At 40.5% G+C, this 19,033-nt stretch overlaps 1 protein-coding gene across 10 annotated transcripts in view; it reads right to left on the bottom strand.

Annotated features, from left to right (window-relative positions):
* The window catches only part of GNB4 (G protein subunit beta 4), a 79,272-nt gene that overhangs the window by 19,708 nt on the left and 40,531 nt on the right, over positions 1 to 19,033 (bottom strand). For all 10 annotated transcript variants that reach the window (XM_002716441.6, XM_051859162.3, XM_051859161.3 and 7 more), the window contains 7 exons: positions 17,053 to 17,144; positions 14,156 to 14,194; positions 13,267 to 13,373; positions 10,724 to 10,787; positions 9,164 to 9,326; positions 7,435 to 7,501; positions 7,128 to 7,329 (listed from right to left, as the gene is read on the bottom strand). In XM_002716441.6, the coding sequence (XP_002716487.1) occupies positions 7,128 to 7,329; positions 7,435 to 7,501; positions 9,164 to 9,326; positions 10,724 to 10,787; positions 13,267 to 13,373; positions 14,156 to 14,194; positions 17,053 to 17,109 (699 nt within the window). In that variant the 5' untranslated portion in view covers positions 17,110 to 17,144. The remainder of the gene's footprint in view (positions 1 to 7,127; positions 7,330 to 7,434; positions 7,502 to 9,163; positions 9,327 to 10,723; positions 10,788 to 13,266; positions 13,374 to 14,155; positions 14,195 to 17,052; positions 17,145 to 19,033) is intronic.

The raw sequence follows: 19,033 nt of genomic DNA, 5'->3' as shown, positions 1-19,033 counted from the left end.
AGAGTACCTCGTCGCCCCATGTCAGCAGGAAGTAGCTCTAAAGACAAATCATCGTCCCTCTACCCCTCCTGGACTTTTGGGACTAATGTAACCCCATACAACTCCTGCTTTATAAAAAACAAAAGGGGGATATGTTAGTCAAATGGCGCGGTCTTATCTATGGCACAATCTACACCCTGACACCATCCTAGGCTCTAGCCCCTGCCACCATTGCTGGAAGCCAGGTGGCCACATGGCCCAACCACCAGTGTCAAGCTCCACCCCCATCCTAATGGGATTCACTGCTCCTACTTCCTGTCCACCCCCTGGAAAAGTTTTAAAAGGACCTGCTCCTGAACACGTGTCTCTCTCTCTCTCTCTTCCTCTCTGTCTCCTGACCTCTATCTCTGTCTCTGTCTTATGCTCTCCTTCTCTTTCTCCTCCTTCTCCCCTTTCTTCTGGTCTGCTGGGTTTTCTCCAATAAGCCCTTTCCCTTAAAAAAAAAAAAAAAAAGATCAAAGGCCCAGTTTTGTTGTCAAAGAAGCATTAAGACAGGATTTCAAGGTTCATTTTATGTGTGAATAAACCATCACAGTTTCTTTTCAAATACACATTTTTACATGTGTAAACGCACATTTTTGGATAAAAAGAGAGATTTTTCTCTTAGAGAAGAAAGTTGTTGACTTCTTTCCCAGAAGTGTTGACAGTTGATTTTTTTAAAATGTGCTTTCATTTTTCTAAGGAAGGATGAGATTGTGCAGTGGCCAACCCTGTGAATGAATGCTTGGATTTAGTTGAAAGCAAAAGTTTTGTGTCCAGTGATGCAACCCTATTCACCTCCCTAGATGAGAGGCTGACGTGTTATAAATTACTTCATCGGTTTCTGTGGACTCTTACATAGCACACGAGACTGTTTTCTGTGTTGCTACAGCTAGAAGAAAAATGGCATAAGTGGCTTTTCAGTTCAGAAGATGTGATGGACCTTATAATATAACCTGCCTACAACATAGAGGATTGAAGAAACGAAAAAATAATTTCCATATAATTCATTTCTCCTAAAAAAAAAAAAAAAGAAACAAAGATATCTTTTGTAGCTCCATCTGACATTATGGCATTTTACATTATATCCTGCATTCTTTACAAAAGCAAAAAAGAAAATACAGGGAAAATACTTCAGGACATTGAAAGATTTTCTAATCAAACCCAAAAAGCAGAAATAGAATAGTAAGATTTAATCAAGCTAAGAGCTTTTGCACAACAAAAGAAGCAATTAAAAAAGAGAGAACCTACAGAATGGGAGAAAATATTTGCAAGCTATACAGTTGAGAAGTAGTTAATATCCAGATTATATAAGGAACTCAACAGCAAGAAAAAAATCCAGTGCAAAAATAGGCAGTAGATCTAAAGAAATATTTCTCAAAGTAAGACATAAAATGACCGAGAGGTACATGAAAAAATGCTCAACATTACTAATTATCAGGGAAACACAACTCAAAAGTATGATGAGATATCACCTAACCCATTGATTATTATCAAAAAGATGAAAGATAACAGTGTTATCAAGGCTGTGGAAAAAAGGGAACTCTTACACCTCTGTTAGGAATGTAAATTAATAGCCAGAAATGGAAACATCCTAAGCATCCATCAGCTGGTGAATGGATCAAGAATGGCATTGTGGGTAAAACCACCACCTGTGATGCCAGCATCCCATATGGGCACCACCACATGGGAGATCAAGAAGAAGCTCCTGGCTCCTGGCTTTGGACTGGCCCAGCTCCAGCTGTGGTAGTCATTTGGGGAATGAACCAGTGGATGGAAGACCTCTAACTGTGCCTTTCAAATAAATAAATAAATTTTTAAAAAACAGAATGACTGAAGAATGAGTGGATGGAAGGGAACTCTTGTACACTGTTGGTGGGAATGTATGTTAATAGCCAGAAATGGAAGCAACCTAAGTGTCATCAACTGATGACTAGATACAGAATGGATAATGAATGGTTGGAACTGAGGGTCATCATGTTAAGAAAAATAAGCCAAGAACAGAAAGACAAATAGCACAGATCTCCCTCATATGTGGCATCCAAACAATAGGTGACTAGTTAAAAAGAAAATGGTGGTCTCTTGGGGGCCAGAGCTGTGGCATAGTGGATAAGGCCACTGGCTGCAGTGCCAGCATCCCATATGGGTGCCAGTTCAAGTCCCAGGTGTTCTACTTCTAATCCAACTCTCTGTTGTGGCCAGGGAAAGCAGTGTAAGATGGCCCAAGTGGTTGGCCCTCTGCACTCGCATGGGAGACCTGGAAGAAGCTCCTGGCTCCGGATTGGCCCAGCTCTGGCTGTTGCAGCCATTTTGGGGAGTGAACCAGGGGATGTTAGACCTCTCTCTCTCTTTCTGCCTCTGCCTCTCTGTAACTCTTTTAAATGAATAAATGGAAGGAAGGAAAGAAGGGAGGAAAGAAGGGAGGGAGGGAAGGAAATAAATAAATAAATAAATGGTGGTTCCCATAACCTGGTGGGAGAGGGGAAGACATGGAGAGGTAGGGATAGGGAAAGGTTGATGGGTTGTAATGAGATAAGAGTAAGAAGTTTGGGGTTCTGCACAGCAGGGTGACTATAGATCATGTACTACATATTTCTCTTAAAAAAAAAAAACTAAAGATAGGATTTCGGATATTTTCACTACAAAGAAATGTTAAATGCTTAAAAGGATAAATAAGTTTGCTCTGATGATAATTTACATAATGTATACATGTAACAAAGCAACACACAGTGTCCCATAAGTATGTAGATAGCTTATGGGCCAAAGATAAAACCCAAAGGAAAATCAGAATTCTGAAGTGAACGAAAATGAAAACACATCACAATGTATCAGGATGCATAATGTTTAGAGTATTAGAAAAGAAAAAAGTTTCAAATTAATGACATAAACTCTACCTTAAGAAAATGAAAAAAAAAAAAGGGTGGCTGGTGTTGTGGTGCTGCAAGTTAAGCTACCACTTGTGACACCAGCATCCCATGTCACACTTGGTTTGATTCCTGGCTGCTCCACTTCCGACCCAGCTCCCAGCTAAATGCAGCTGGGAAAGCAGCAGAAGATGGCCCAAGTGCCTGAGCCTCTGCACTCACATGGAAGACTCAGCTGGAGTTTCTGGCTCCTGACTCTGGCCTGCTCTGGCTCTGGCCATTGTGGCCAATTGGGGAACGAATCAGCAGATGGAAGCACATGCTCTCTAATGCTCTAACTCTGCCTTTCAAGTAAACAACCTTTTTTTTTTTTTAAGATTTATTTATTTATTTGAAAGGCAGAAATACAAAGAGAGAAAGGACATGGGGGATGGGAGAGAGAGAGAAAAAGAGACTGAGATCAAGAGATCAATCTTTCATCCACTGGTTCAATGACCAGACTGGCTTAACCTTCTACACCACAGTACAGGCTCCAATAAATAAATCTTTAAAAATATATACACTATCTGGGGCCGGCACTGTGGCACAGCGGGTTAAAGCCCTGGCCTGAAGCACCAGCATCCCATATGGGTGCCATTTCTAGTCCTGGCTGCTCCTCTTCCCATCCAGCTCTCTTCTATGGCCTGGGAAAGCAGTAGAAGATAGCTCAAGTCCTTCGGCCCCTGCACCCAAGTGGGAGACCTGGAAGAAGCTCCTGGCTCTTGCCTTCAGATCAGCACAGCTCTGGCCATTGTGGCCATCTGGGGAGTGAACCAGCAGATGGAAGACCTCTCTCTCTGTCTCTACCTCTCTCTGTAATTCTTTGAAATAAATAAAATAAATCTTAAAAAAAGACATTAAAAAAAGACACAGACTATCAAAGCTTAATCAAAAGAAATGGATAACCTAAATAGCCCTATGTGTAATAAGACATTACATGTGTAGTTATTTTTCTCAAAGGAAATTCTATGGCCAGACAGCATTACAGGTGAACAGAACAAAATTTTTAAAGAAGTAATACCAATTCTACAAAAATTCTTCCAGAAAACTAAAGGGGAAGGAGTATTTCTCAACTCTTCCTTTAAGTACAACATTCAAATGAACCAGAGCCAGACAAAACATTTCAAGAACATGAAAAATGGAACAATAACCTTTATGGATACAGATGTAAAACTTCTCAAATAATCTTAGCAAATCAAATCCACCAATACAAGAATAGTTCAAAAAGGTCATGGAAAAATGGAATTAACAGGTAAGTTTATGGGGCCTGAATTGTGGTAAAACAGGCTAAACTTTGGCTTTCAATGCTAGCATCCCATTATCAGAGAGCTGGTTTGAGTCCTGGCTGTTCTGCTTATGATCCAGCTCCCTGCTAACACACCTAGGAATGCAGTAGAAGATGGGCTCAGTACTTGAACCCCTGCATCCACCAAGGAGACTTGGATTGAGTTCCAGGCTCTTGGTTTTGGCCAGGCCCAGCCTTGGCTATTGTGACCATTTGGGCAGTGAACCAGCAGATAGAAAATCTTTTATCTGTCTCTCCCTCTCTCATTCTGCCTTACAAATAACAAATGAATAAACACTAAAAAAAAAGGGGGGGAGGTTTATTTTGGTGCAAAAAAAACTGAAATCCATGCATAGTTTTTCATAATATTCATTCTCCATGAACTTTAAAAAGATCCCTTTTATATAAAATAGATAATGAATTACTGCATGAAATTTGTTCCAGAAATGCAGGATTGGGTAAATATTTGAACATCAGTGATAGATTTGTTAATTAGCGTGATTTAATAATTTCACAATGTATATATTCTTTTTTTTTTTTTTTTTTTTTGACAGGCAGAGTTAGACAGTGAGAGAGACAGAGAGAAAGGTCTTCCTTCCGTTGGTTCACCCCTCAAATGGCCTCTGCAACCAGTGCGCTGTGCCGATCTGAAGCCAGGAGCCAGGTGCTTCCTCCTGGTCTCCCATGCGGGTGCAAGGCCCAAGCACCTGGGCCATCCTCCACTGCACTCCTGGGCCACAGCAAAGAGCTGGACTGGAAGAGGAGCAACCAGGACAGAACCAGCACCCCAACCAGGACTAGAACCCGGGGTGCTGGCAACGCAGGCGGAGGATTAGCCTAGTGAGCCGCGGCACTGGCCCATAATGTATATATTCTTATCAACTTAAATATCACATTATATACTCATAATAGAATTTTTGTTAATTATATCCAGAGTTTTGATCTATCATAGAAAGGGCTGAATTTGGCCTAGTTGAATAAAATAATCACATTTTACAATTATTAATGTTTTCACTGCTTAGAGACACTGAAGGCCCCACAAATAAATATTGAACCCAGTGAAAAATTTCACTTAATGAATGAACAGTTTTATATGAGGCTCAACTGCAAATGAATCTATGATGGCTTGATTTTTAAGCCTTAAATTCTCAACAGTGTGAGAAATTTCACTGTGCGGGGCAGGTGCTGTGGCATAGCAGATAAAGCTGCCACCTGTGGTGCTGGCATCCATATAGGCACTGGTTTGAGTCCCGGCTGCTCCACTTCCGATCCAGCTCTCTGCTGTGGCCTCAGAAAGCTGTGGAAGATGGCCCAAGTCCTTGTGCCTCTGTACCCATGTGGGAGACCCAGAAGAAGATCCTGGCTCATACCTTCAGATCGGCTCAGCTCCAGCCATTGTGGCCATTTGGGGAGTGAACTAAAGGATGGAAGACCTCTCTCTCTCTCTCTTTCTCTCTCTCTGCCTCTGCTTCTGCCTCTCTGTAACTCTTTCAAATAGATAAATAAATCTTAAAAAATAAAGAAATTTCACTGTGAAAGTAAAATTATTACTGAATATAATTTAAAAATGCAAATTATCAGTAAGCTGATCATTTGGAGAAAAAAGAAACAATTATAATACTTATACTTAAACCTTTTGATTTCAAAAAGAAGCCCAGTTTTTATTACATTTTAATAAAGAAACTCCAAACACCCACTGATTTAAAAAAAAAAAAAACTAGAAAAATGAAATCAAACATCTATTCTTGATTTAAAAAAACTTAAAAATATAAAATCAGGCCAGCACCGTGGCTCAATAGGCTAATCCTCCACCTGCAGTGCCAGCACCCCAGGTTCTAATCCTGGTGGGGGCGCCGGATTCTATCCCGGTTGCTCCTCTTGTCCAGCTCTCTGCTGTGGCCCGAGAGTGCAGTGGAGGATGGCCCAAGTGCTTGGGCCCTGCACCCGCATGGGAGACCAGGAGGGGGTACCTGGCTCCTGGCCTCGGATCAGCACAGTTCCGGCTGTTACAGCCATTTTGGGGAGTGAAGCAACAGAAGGAAGACCTTTCTCTCTGTCTCTGTCTCTAACTCTACCTGTCAAATAAATACATAAATAAAGATTTATGTATTTATTTGAAAGTCACAGTTACACAGAGAGAGAAGGAGAGGCAGAGAGAGAGAGAGGTCTTCCATCCAATGGTTCACTCCCCAATTGACCGCAACGGCCGGAGCTGTGCCGATCCGAAGCCAGGAGCCTGGAGCTTCTTCTGGGTCTCCCACGCAGGTGCAGGGGCCCAAGGACTTGGGCCATCTTGTACTTCTTTCCCAGGCCATAGCAGAGAGCTAGATCAGAAGTGCAGCAGCCAGGACTCTAATCGGCGCCCACATGGGATGCCAGCACCACAGGCAGCGGCCTTACCCACTACACCACAGCACCAGCCCCATTATTATCCCCTTTTAAAAACAGAGTATCTGAGGCTCACAAAGGCTACCTAGCAGCCTGAGCAGCCTCACATAGCTATTTCACTCGAGAATCAGGCTTTGATTCCAGGTTTGCTTAAGCTCAAAAGCCTTACTCTAGAGGCTACATTGCTGCCTTTTTCTCCCTTCATGTGTCCAATTGCATTGCTATCTCCTTTCCCCTAGAGGTTAGGACCTTTTTCTCTTCTGAACACACTGCTGTGGACATCTGTGATCTGCCTGTTTGCTCAAGATGATCTATCCTTCTAATGTGGGGAATAAAACTTACTGTCCAACTGAAAATAAAGACCTAGCTTATAATTAGTCAAAACTTAAAAAATCTCCTTTTCATTTGACAGTCAATGTAAATTAGTACATAATAAGAATTTCCATAAAGACATTTTGTTGCTAAAACCATGCCATAGACTTCAACAGTTTTAAAAGCAAAATAAAGCTTCTTTGGAAATGCTATTCACTTACGCTGACAGCATTAATATCTGAAACGTGTCCTGTGAAAGACTGCCTACACATCCCATCTCGAATATCCCATAATTTGGAAGAGGCATCGCAAGCACCAGACACAAAAGTCCTCATGTCAGGACTCAGGGAAAGGCTCATCACGTCTCCAGAGTGCCCAGTGAATGTGGTGGTCTGCTGGCCAGTTTCAATGTCCCACAATGCACTGTAATAAAAAATAAATAAAAATACTTAATGACGATTCTCTCTTCTTACCTTAGCTCCTACTAGTACCCTTAACTCCCAAAACAGCGTTCTGGAATAAACTCACCAAGTTGTATCTCCTGAACTTGTAACAATTTGGCTGTCATCTAAAAAACGACAGCAGGACAAGTAGCCTACAGAGAGAGAACAGGAATATTTAGGTTAACAGTGATCAGATGACTCAATTACCATATGAAATAGTAATACATCTGTTTAAAAATACAATGTCAGGGGCCGGCACTGTGGCAGAATGAGTTAAAGCCCTGGCCTGAAATGCCAGCATCCCATATGGGTGCTGGTTCTAGTCCTGGCTGCTCCTCTTCCCATCCAGCTCTCTGCTATGGCCTGGGAAGCAGCAGAAGATGGCCCAATTCTTTGGGCCCCTGCACCCACATGGGAGACCCAGAAGAAGCTCCTGGCTTCAAATTGGCACAGCTCCAGCTATTGTGGCCATCTGGGTAGTGAACCAGAGGATGGAAGACCTCTATGTCTCTACCTCTCTCTGTAACTCTTTCAAATAAATAAAATAACTCTTCTTAAAAAAAAAAAAGCCAAAGCAACAAGTGTTTGTCAGTGTAGTCTAAAGTTTTGCTTTTAATTACTTTAAGCTTGATGTGTTTGCAAATGCATCTGATCAACAAACCATTTTTAGGCATTTAGTGTGTCAATGACACTGTCCTGGGATGGCCCCTGACATCTAAGACAATTACATAAGCAAAAGAGATTCCTTCTCAGAAATCACTATGATCCACAGCAGACTGTGTAAAGACCTGGAGGAATACTAAAATTAACTGTGAGAAATTACAAGAACATCAGTGAAGGCTTTATGAAAGATGTGTCATTTAAATATTTAGCAATCATCAATGTATCAAAACATGGGAATGACAAGAGAATATCATCCAAGACATTTTGGAAAGGCATGGTTAAACAGTACTGCCAAAAATTCACATGGCTGGAAATCAGATGAGTGGCAATAAACTCCCCATTAACACCGGTAACCAAACACTACACTGTACAAGTAGGGTGGACACACAGGCAAAGAAAGCCAAATGTCTCACGTAGTGAAAAACACCTCATCAGTATCTTAATAGAATGCTTTCAATTATATAACTGAGCATAGATGCCACAATCTCCTACTACCTGGCAGCAGAAAATAAGGGAAATTATATTTGCCTCCTTTTTGTACATTAATTGGATTCTTTTTTTTTGCGATTCTACCATTTTTACAAAAACAATACTGCTATTTTGAAAAGTGTTTAAAAATTTATTAGAGAGACAGAGGAGGAGAAGGGAAGAAGGGAGGGGGGAGAAAGGAGGGAAGGAGGGAGAGAGAATGCTCCCATCCACTGATTCACTCCCAAATGCCCACCACAACCAGGACCGGGCTGGGCTGACGCACGGAGCCAGGAACTCAATTCAGGTCTCTCACATGAGGAGCAAGAACCCAATTACCTGAGCCACGACTTTCACTGCCTTCCAGGGCCTGCATTGGCAGAGAGCTGGAATCAGAAGACTGAAACCCAGGTACTCCGATGTGGGATGTGGAAATCTTAACTGCTACGCTAAATTCTCACTCCAACAATACAGCCATTTTTCAAAGAAAAGTAAAATTATGGACATCACATATATGATTATTAAAAGCAACTGTTTTCCTGATTCATAGTAATTTCTACTCTCCCCCGATTGACTACTCATCTTTTGACCAGCAGAGCCTAATTTCTCACTCATTGTCCTTGATCACTGCACTCTGTGGAAGGAGTCAGTGTGCTAGGAGAGTAAGACCTAACGATGCTCACCTGTGTGGCCCGGCAATTCTCGGCTCACTCTCACGTTTCCCTCTCTGGTTTTCAAGTTATATATAGAGCAGATGTTGTCCAAGCCTCCACAAGCCACATAATTACCAGAGGGAGCGTAGGCACATGTCATCACCCAGGAGGACCTCAAAGGAATGGCGTGCATCTGCAGAACACACACAATGCACACATGTTTAGTATAAGGAAAGGAACAGGCATTCATTTTCAAAATCTATTTACAATGAAGTAAATATTACTAACAAATACATCTAAGAAAAACAAGCCAAATAAAAACAACGAAATGGCTTGAGAAAATGAGCAATGAAAAATAAAATAGTAATCACATAAAAATGCCCATTACTTTTTCCGTATTAGTAAACCTTTTGGAACTACGAAGTGCCCTTTTTAGAAATAATTCTTTTAAGAGAAGAAAGGACATAAAGAAGTTTGAATGCCAATATAGCCATTGGAAAATTAAGTGGAAAGTGTTAAAGATTTTACTAAAATTCTGTGTTTTTGCAATAGTGCTCAAAAGAGGAATTTCCCCCAGCAAACCACTGAGCAATAAACAGGGAGAGGATGAACAGGTTTCACAGGGGATTAAAACAGTCCTCTGTGAAGGGAGGACACCAACATCCTTCTACTAACAGGCACACACTCTAGGATCTCATGAAAACAATGACGACAGTTTTGCGCTGATCTGGTCAGGACTGTCTGCAGGCTGGTTACCCCAAGAGCCCTCAACTGCAGGTCAGATGGAAAACTGTAATGTGTGCAGGAAGACCAAGGGTGAGCAGTCCATACGCCAAACAGTGCCCCTGTTGATCATTTGTGTGATCTCACTTAAAACAGTATTTTAAAAGTACAATTATTTTTGTTTCAGGAAAATATAGTTGAGACATAGTTAATGCTAATTAATATTCTAAAAACTGTTATATTACTTAGCTTTAAAATCTCAGACTGAGAGACTGTTTATTTCATAAACAGTATTTTCAAATATTTAATAAAAATACTGGTGTGTTTACACAGAGTATAAGGGTATTTGACTTATGAAAGTATTCATGAACCCTTCTCACTGCACTCAACAACTTTAAATCAGGGATTCCTTCCAGTGGACATATTAAGAGTCTCCACAATCTTTGCCACCAAGACTGTTTGCCTGCAATCCACCCCGTGAGCAGTCCACAAACACGACTCAATGCTTGCAGTGAGCCAAAGAAAAGCTTCACATCAGCCATGACTAGAAATAAAAGTCTCAGGGACGTTGTGTTATTAGGAAATCAGAGGTTTTTAAAAAACTTTTCATTTATATGTAAAAATGGTACTCCCTTCTGTTATTCAAGTATGCTGTAAGATTCATGCAAAACACATTGCATGTTCCCATAGTTTGTCCTTGGAAATAAAAAAAATACCAAATATTAAGAGTAATACTAAAGAGAGGATGTAGATGAAAATAAATAGAATAAATTTATCCCAGAAGGTAACTAAATTTTTAGTAATAAAAGAATTGGTGGATAGTAAATAAATTTAAGAGTATATAAAGGAATGATTAAGAAATTCTACCTTATTTGTTGTATAGCTATCCCAAATAATTAATTTTCCATCTTGGGAAGCACTGACTAGTAGCCTAGAGGAACAAACACAAAAATTATTTGATAAACAGAGGGAAAAAGTAGCTTAGTTATGCATATATAATTTTTCTAATTTAAATATTGATACCATAAATGTTCTTCCAACTTACAAAAATTAATACTATACACCCAAAATTTTGAACATAAATTAAAAAATAAAACTTAGCAACTGATCAAAATTGTTCCTAGTTATGATCTAAATTTTTCGTAGTGACAACATTTTAGTTATTAGTCAAGATTTTGGTAGATAATAGTGGACTAGTTTACTGATTTGCTTAAATTTAATAACACAGTAAGTACATACAGGCCTGACAATCATAGTTCAATAAGTCAATAAACATCAACCTTAAAAGTACAACACAAGATACACTCATGCTCTTGAGACCTCTACCATTTGCTGCAGATAAGACATTTATGCATATTTGTAAGAAATCAACTAAGTGAAAGCTCTCAGAAGACTGGTATAAAATAAAATATCATAGGAGAGTAAAAAAACAAGGATGTGTCTTGAAAAATGGAATTTTGAGAGCTAAAGATAGAGAAAAGTGTGTATTCCAGGAGGAGGGTAAGAATGATCTACGACAGGAGATAGAAAAATACAATGGAGATTCAGGAGTTCCAAGTCTTCCACTTGTACAGAGCTCTGAGACGTAAGGAAAACAAGCTGAGAAAAGCAGACTGGGTTTACACTCCAGAGAGCTCTGTTTACAGACTAAGGACTACGAACTCTTGATTATGTAATTTATTAGTCACCGATTTTGCTTTTATAGCTTTAGTTTTCACGCTGGAGCAAAATTCAAGATCCACAAGGATACACAAGTGAAAAAATTACCCTCCTCTGCCTATCCCCAGCCCCTGTTCCTTTCCCTACAGGTGAATAACATCACCAGGTTCTTCTGTAGCAGTCACTGTTAAGTTTTTACCCAAGGTGATAGTGGCATAAGGGATGGAACTAAAAATTCTTTAAAGATCTGTTGGCATCATCAGCATACGAGTTGAGAAGGACGTAAAGTAATCAGCTGGCAATCAGAATGGGCGGGAAGACAAGCTGAGAAGGTCCTAGGTCACACTTTTGTTTTTCTATGAAGATTAATAATTTTGAGAAAAATTTTAGGAAAGCAAGAACCACTATTTCAAGTGATTCTAAATTGAGTTAAAATTGCTATATCAACAGGCAAATTATTTTTATCTTAAAATTCTTTAAGAAAAAGATGAAGTATTTGTCCTAGCTTTGTAACAGTTAATTTTAAAAAATGCATTCTCCTCTTAAGAGAAGCACATTCTGCATTCTGTACTCAAGTATCCTGTTTACATCTGAGGCTTCCACTACTTTACAATTTTGGTGTCTCCTGGAGAACAGACTCAATGTACAATTCTTACTAAAAAGCAGTTTCTTGGTTTGGACATTTCCCAATAAGATTAACCAACTCAAAGCAACAAGCCAAACACTGCAGCAGGCAGAGCTGCTATTTCCAGACCCTCTGTAAACATCACAGGCTGCACTGGAACCCCATGAACACAGTAAATTGTGGTGCCCAAATCAAACTCCAAGCCAGGTGGCACCATGTATGCACACGTGCACTTGCAGACATTAGTACCTGCACATTTGAGCAGGTGCAATTATGGTTGGGGCTGGGGAAGAAAAAAGACATATTCAATGAAAAGATCCTTGTTTCACATAATTCCATCCTTTTTGAATTTAAATAATAAATAACTGTAGCAATGTCCAGTAACTTACACATAGAAAGTATTCAATCAGTATTTGCCTATTAACTAAATTTCAGGGTTAATAATAAAACTACTTTTGGTATAATTAAAAAAAAAAAACAGAATATACTACCCCAATGCAAAGAAAAGAATCTTATTCTAAAAGTTTCTCCAGATCATTTGATAAGGATATTTTTGAGAGATAAATTTATTTTCTATATTAAAGATTTTTTAATTTCTTTTTTTTTTTTTTTTTTTTTTTTTTTTTTTTTTTGACAGGCAGAGTGGACAGTGAGAGAGAGAGACAGAGAGAGAAAGGTCTTCCTTTGCCGCTGGTTCACCCTCCAATGGCCGCCGCTGCAGCCGGCGCACCGCGCTGATCCTGGCAGGAGCCAGGAGCCAGGTGCTTTTCCTGGTCTCCCATGGGGTGCAGGGCCCAAGCACCTGGGCCATCCTCCACTGCACTCCCTGGCCATAGCAGAGAGCTGGCCTGGAAGAGGGGCAACCGGGACAGAATCCGGCGCCCTGACCGGGACTAGAACCCGGTGTGCCGGCGCCGCTAGGTGGAGGATTAGCCTATTGAGCCACGGCGCCGGCTAAGATTTTTTAATTTCTAAAGTGCTAAAAATACTCTTAGTGAAAACAAAATGGTCATATTGGATGCATTTTCTGAAAACAATACATACAGTTTGTTTTTAAATAAAAAATGTAATTATACTTCTTAACAAAAATAATTCTGCCGGCAGTTTGAGAATGACAGGGACAAACCTTGAGTCATATCCCCAATGCATTGCATAGATCTTAGCGAGGTGGCCCCTCAGTGTACGTCTTGTTCGCATTTGTACTCGGCCCACGGAGTCCATGTTTGATGTGATCTTTAGAAAGTGACAAAAGTTATTCTTTACCTTAGACACAGTTCAGAAGATAAACTAGAAACAATCAGTAGATTAAAAAAAGTCTTTAGTGAAAAACCAGCCATTAATAAAAATCTAGTACTGTGTAATATTCATAATTTTTCTATAAGATAGTTTTATAGTTGTACAGTACATAAAATACTTCTTTAAAGTCATTAATATTAATTAAACTAATGAAACTTTCCTAAGACCTTCTAAAAGAAAAAATTTTTAAAAAATCAATCAAGGTCTACGAAAAAAGATTCAGAAACTACTAAAAAAGCATAAGAGTGAGTGGGGGATGGATTCCTGGCTCCTGTCTCAGGCAGGCAGACCCTGGGAAGCATGGTGATAGCTCAGGTAGTCAGGTTCCTGTCAGCCACATGGGAGACCTACATTGCTTTTCTGACTCCTGACTTCAGCCACAGCCCCTCCCCAGTCATGGCAGGAATTTAGGGAGTGAACCAGATGGGAGCTCCTGCTCTCTCTCAAATAAATAAAAATACCTAAAACATTTTTAAAAGAATCATCAAGTATATGAATCTATATATTTTATAGTATTTATCTCTTCCACATATATTTTAATGGTATGTTTTTTAAAAGTATGTGCTCTGTGAAGTATTTGACAAATTACAAAATGTTTTCATGTAGGTTCATTTGATTATCAATTAAGCACTAATTAAAATAATCTGAATGTCACTTATATCAGTGGCAAGTTGTTTCATGTGAATTACTAAAATGAATTAAGGAAAAAAATATTTTACCTGAACAAGTGTTGCATCATTACATGCTTTCCTAGCATCCTAAAGTAGAGAAAGACAGTTACAACACATTTAGATATGGAATATGCAGATATGATTAAAATATTTTCATTAAAAATGTAGACTTACAAATAAACATTTTACCCTGCCATATAATCGTTAACATTTTATTGAAATAAAATTCCCATAACATAAAATTGACCATTGTAGGGCATATAACTCAGTGATTTTTAATATATTTCTAACGGTGTACAACCAGCACCTTTATCTAATTTCAGAACATTCCCATCGCCCTAAGAAATAAGCCATACACACCCCAAATCCTCTTTCCTCTGCCTCCCACTGGCCCCATCCCCCAGCCTGGCAATCACTGATTCATGTTCTTTTCTGGGATTTGCACTTCATAAAAATGGAGTCACACAATGTGAGGACTTTTAGGACCGCTTCTTTCACGATGCACGATCTTTCAAGGTCCAGTCCTGTTCCAGCGTGTATCAGTGCCTCTTCATTCCCTTATGACAAAATAATATTCCATTTTATTATACAGCATATCCTGTCTATCTATTCATTAAAACTGATGGACCGTTGAGTTAATCCATTGTTTGGCTATTATGAACATTTACATACAGTTTTGTGTATCTCTGTTTTCAATTCTTTTGGGTATCCTGGGTACTTCAAAAGGTTGTAGGAAAATGGAATTAAAAGGTAAGTTAAAATCCACACATTGGTTTTCCATAAAAGCTTCCAGGAACTTTTGAAAGACCCCTCACATGCGCAGGAGCAGAACTAGGGGGTTGCATGGTAGCTCTGATCTGTCTGTTGCTCCATAGCAGCACCATTTTTCAGGGATATCAGCAAGATAGCAGGGTTCCAGCTCCTTTGCATCCTCACCAATACTCGTAATTGTCCTCTTGAATTATTATGAAAGCCATCACAGTGGAAGTAACACTTCATTACAGTTTTGACTTGTATGTATTTCCTTAATGATTAAATTGGGTACCTTTTCATGAGTCTGATGGTCATATACAAGCATTTCAAAAAACTTTACATGTAAACTATATGCTAATTATGTTTTTCCACAAACTTTCTAAGTACTCTCATAAATGTATCTTCTTTGGAGAAATGTCTACACAAAGCCTATGACAACATTTAAGTTAAAATTGAGTTGTCTTTATTGTTCAATTGTAGGAGTTCTTTATATATTCTGGATTCTAGGTCCTTATTAGAAGTGTGATTTGCAAATATTTTCTCTTGTTCTGTGGGCTGTCTCTTCATTTTGTTAATGCCCTTTGACACGCAAGTTTTAAATGATGGTGAAGTCCAATTTATTGATTTTTTTTTCTTTTGTTGCTTGTACTTCTGGTCATATTTAACTTTTACCTAAGTCAAGGTCATGAAGATTTTCACCCATGCTTCCTGAGAATTTTACAGATGAAAATGTAACATTTAGAACTTATTCCTATCTTAATCATTGACTTCCTTAAAATCTTGGCAATAGGTCTGGTTACGACTTCACTCTGCTCAGAACCAACAACTTCCTGGTGAGTATTCTTCATCCATCCGTTGTTTTTACTGTCTCCCCTTCACCTTTTTTTAATTGTAATCTCTCTGCAAAGATTTCATTCTGCACTTAAACAAATTCTTCTGAAAGAGCTCCTGTAAAAGGGTCACACTGGAAAGGGTCAAAGCAGTCTTGAAAGTTATCAGAGATTCTCCATGCTTTGTGCTAAGGTTCTTCATGTGTGTGTGTAAGTGTTTTTAGCTTTTACTTTTCCCTGCACGAAGAAGTAGACGGCTTCCAGGCTACCCACAATCCAGTCTCTTTCCTGCACCCTGCTCACCAAGAGGCTGCCTACAAGATGGCAAGTCTGTATCCTTCCACTCTTAGCACCGCCTTCTTCAGTGCCAACAGAGCTCAAGGAAGCATCTGTTCCGTGGTTCCAAAGAAGCGCTGGTTGGCTTGGCCCTTCCACAGTGCTCCCTACTTTGCATGAGACTTGCAGCTGCAGGCACCTTCCCACAGGCTGTTGCATCCGTGCATTTGGCAGCTCTTCCCCATCCTGTTATGGTGTGAAGTTCTAAGTGACTTAATTTGGCTGGAGCTGGGGCTGGTATTTGTTTCCCATCCTTTTTGACAGGCAGAGTGGACAGTGAGAGAGACAGACAGAAAGGTCTTCCTTTGCCATTGGTTCACCCTCCAATGGCCACCGCGGCCGGTGCGCTGCGGCCGGCACACCGCGCTGATCCAATGGCAGGAGCCAGGTGCTTCTCCTGGTCTCCCATGGGGTGCAGGGCCCAAGCACTTGGGCCATCCTCCACTGCACTCCCAGGCCACAGCAGAGAGCTGGCTGGAAGAGGGGCAACTGGGACAGAATCCGGCGCCCCGACCGGGACTAGAACCCGGTGTGCTGGTGCTGCAAGGCAGAGGATTAGCCTATTGAGCCACGGCGCCGGCCTCCCATCCTCTTTACTATTTTGAGTTGATTTCCAAGGGTAAAACATGTCAGACACATCTTGATTTTGCCACTAATTTTAATGTTTCTGTAATTGAGCATTTTAGAGATTTGTACTTTCCTAGTATATAACAATAGAACATCTGCCTTGTTGTATTGCTCCCAAAATCTATGATTCTAGGGGAGTGAGTAGGGAAAGGATTGTTTGTATTTCAGCTGTGACTACAGATACTCCTAACTTTCCAGGAACACGGGAGCCATTCATCCATACAGGAATTCATTATGACTGATTTTTGGAGAGTTACTTAAAGGCATAATAAAGACAAATCGACCTTTTCTGGCCTTAAAATTATTTATTATATGTACATTGATAAACTAATAAGCAAATGTTGTACATTGCTGATAATAAATACAAGTGTAAACATTTCAAGATGAAAAAGTTCTTACCTGGATCTGATTCCGCAGCTGTTCTGCTTCCTGCCTCAACTGTTCCAGTTCACTCATCCTTGAATCTGTTACTTCACCACTAACAAGTAAAACTGAGTGAGAGAGAGAGGGAGACAGAGGCAGAGATTTTGATTGTTTTCCATTTACATCTTAATCTGCTTTTAAAAATACTGAAATACTACTTCTTTTTGAGTCCTTCTGAAAATGAGATACCCAATTATGACTGGAAGTTCAAGTTGTTTAGTAAATCAAGATCTGGATTATTCACTGAAGGGTTTGGGTTTTTTTTTTAATTTTTTTTTATTTTTATTTATTTATTTTTTATTTGAAAGGCCAATTTACAGAGAGACAAAAAGAGAAATCTTTCATATGCTGGTCCACTCCCTTATGGCCACAACAGACAGGCCTAGGCAAGACAGAAACCAGGAGCCAGGAACTTCTTCAGGGTCTCGCACATGGGTACAGGGGTCCAAGCGCTTCAGCCATCTTCCACTGTTTTCCCAGGCCATTAGTAGGGAGCTGGATCAGAAGTGGAGTAGCCACGACTCGAATCGGTGCCCATAGGGATGTCTGAGTCACAAGTGACAGCTTTACCTACTACGCCACAGTGTTGGCCTCTAGGCGTCACCCTTAATTTCTATTTCTTTCATACCTTCCCCATCTAATCTACTGGCAAATCATGTCAATTATTCCTTAAAAGTGATTTAATGATTTAAGATCTAATTTTGATTAACTCCACTTCTGCCACCTCAGTCCAAGCCAACATCATCTCTCACGTGATGATGTGAGAGATGCCTCTGACCACTCTCGAGTCTAGTCTAACTACAGGAACTAGTGAGCCCTTTAAAGGTACATCTCTTCTGCTCCGAGTACTCCAATAGACTGAACTCTTTATCTTGACCTGTAGACACAATCTCTACCTCTCATAAACACACACACACACACACACACACAGGTGGACCGTGGGGAGAGAGTCCCTTCATGCTTCTGACCTCATTTCCCTCCATCGCTCACCTTGCCCCAGCCGCTTGAAAGCTTTCTTGAAGTTCCTTGAATACACTGAACAGGCTCCAGCCCTGTGTCCTCAACACTTGACCTTCCCTCTGCCTGGACCATCATCACTTGCTCCCTTACATCTGCTCAGCTGTTCCCTTCTCAGAGAGCCCATCACTGCCAACACACATGCACCCAACCACTCTCTTCTTCTTGGCCCCTAACCCTGTCTTATTTTTCACAATAAGACCCAATACCATGTAGCCTGTATTGACTTTTTTGTGATCTATTTTCTTTTGGTAAAATCTAAGCTCCTTGAGGCAGAGTCTTTGTTTGCTTTATCCTTTGCTATATTCCTAGCATCCAAGATACTTTGGTCTCCAGTAAATAAACCTGAAATAGCTTGAGAAATAAAAGAAAATTCATTCCAATGCTGGGATAAAACAGAGCCAAAAGCAGTAAGAGTGCTACCTCTGGGAGAGACCAGGAACGAGAAGCAACAGGACTCTCTAGCTAGCTCTTCCATATCTTTCTCTCTCCACATCTGCTGTTTTTCCTCTTTCTTTATTTTTTATTATTTTTTTTTATTTTTATTTTTTTGACAGACAGAGTGGACAGTGAGAGAGAGAGAGAGAAAGGTCTTCCTTTGCCGTTGGTTCACCCTCCAATGGCCGCCGCGGCCGGAGCGCTGCAGCCGGCGCACCGCGCTGATCCAATGGCAGGAGCCAGGTGCTTCTCCTGGTCTCCCATGGGGTGCAGGGCCCAAGCACTTGGGCCATCCTCCACTGCACTCCCTGGCCACAGCAGAGAACTGGCCTGGAAGAGGAGCAACCGGGACAGAATCCAGTGCCCCGACCAGGACTAGAACCTGGTGTGCCGGTGCTGCAAGGCGGAGGATTAGCCTAGTGAGCCGCGGCACCGGCCTTTCCTCTTTCTAAGGAGTGACTTTCTCTGCTTCTTCAAGCATAAGAACCCAATTTATATTTCC

Source organism: Oryctolagus cuniculus, chromosome 4 (genome assembly GCF_051225735.1).
Source record: "Oryctolagus cuniculus isolate XC-2025 breed Fujian yellow rabbit chromosome 4, ASM5122573v1, whole genome shotgun sequence".
Taxonomy (NCBI): domain Eukaryota; kingdom Metazoa; phylum Chordata; class Mammalia; order Lagomorpha; family Leporidae; genus Oryctolagus; species Oryctolagus cuniculus.
Note: the sequence above shows the minus strand (reverse complement) of the source record. Positions and strands in the feature narration are given on the sequence as shown.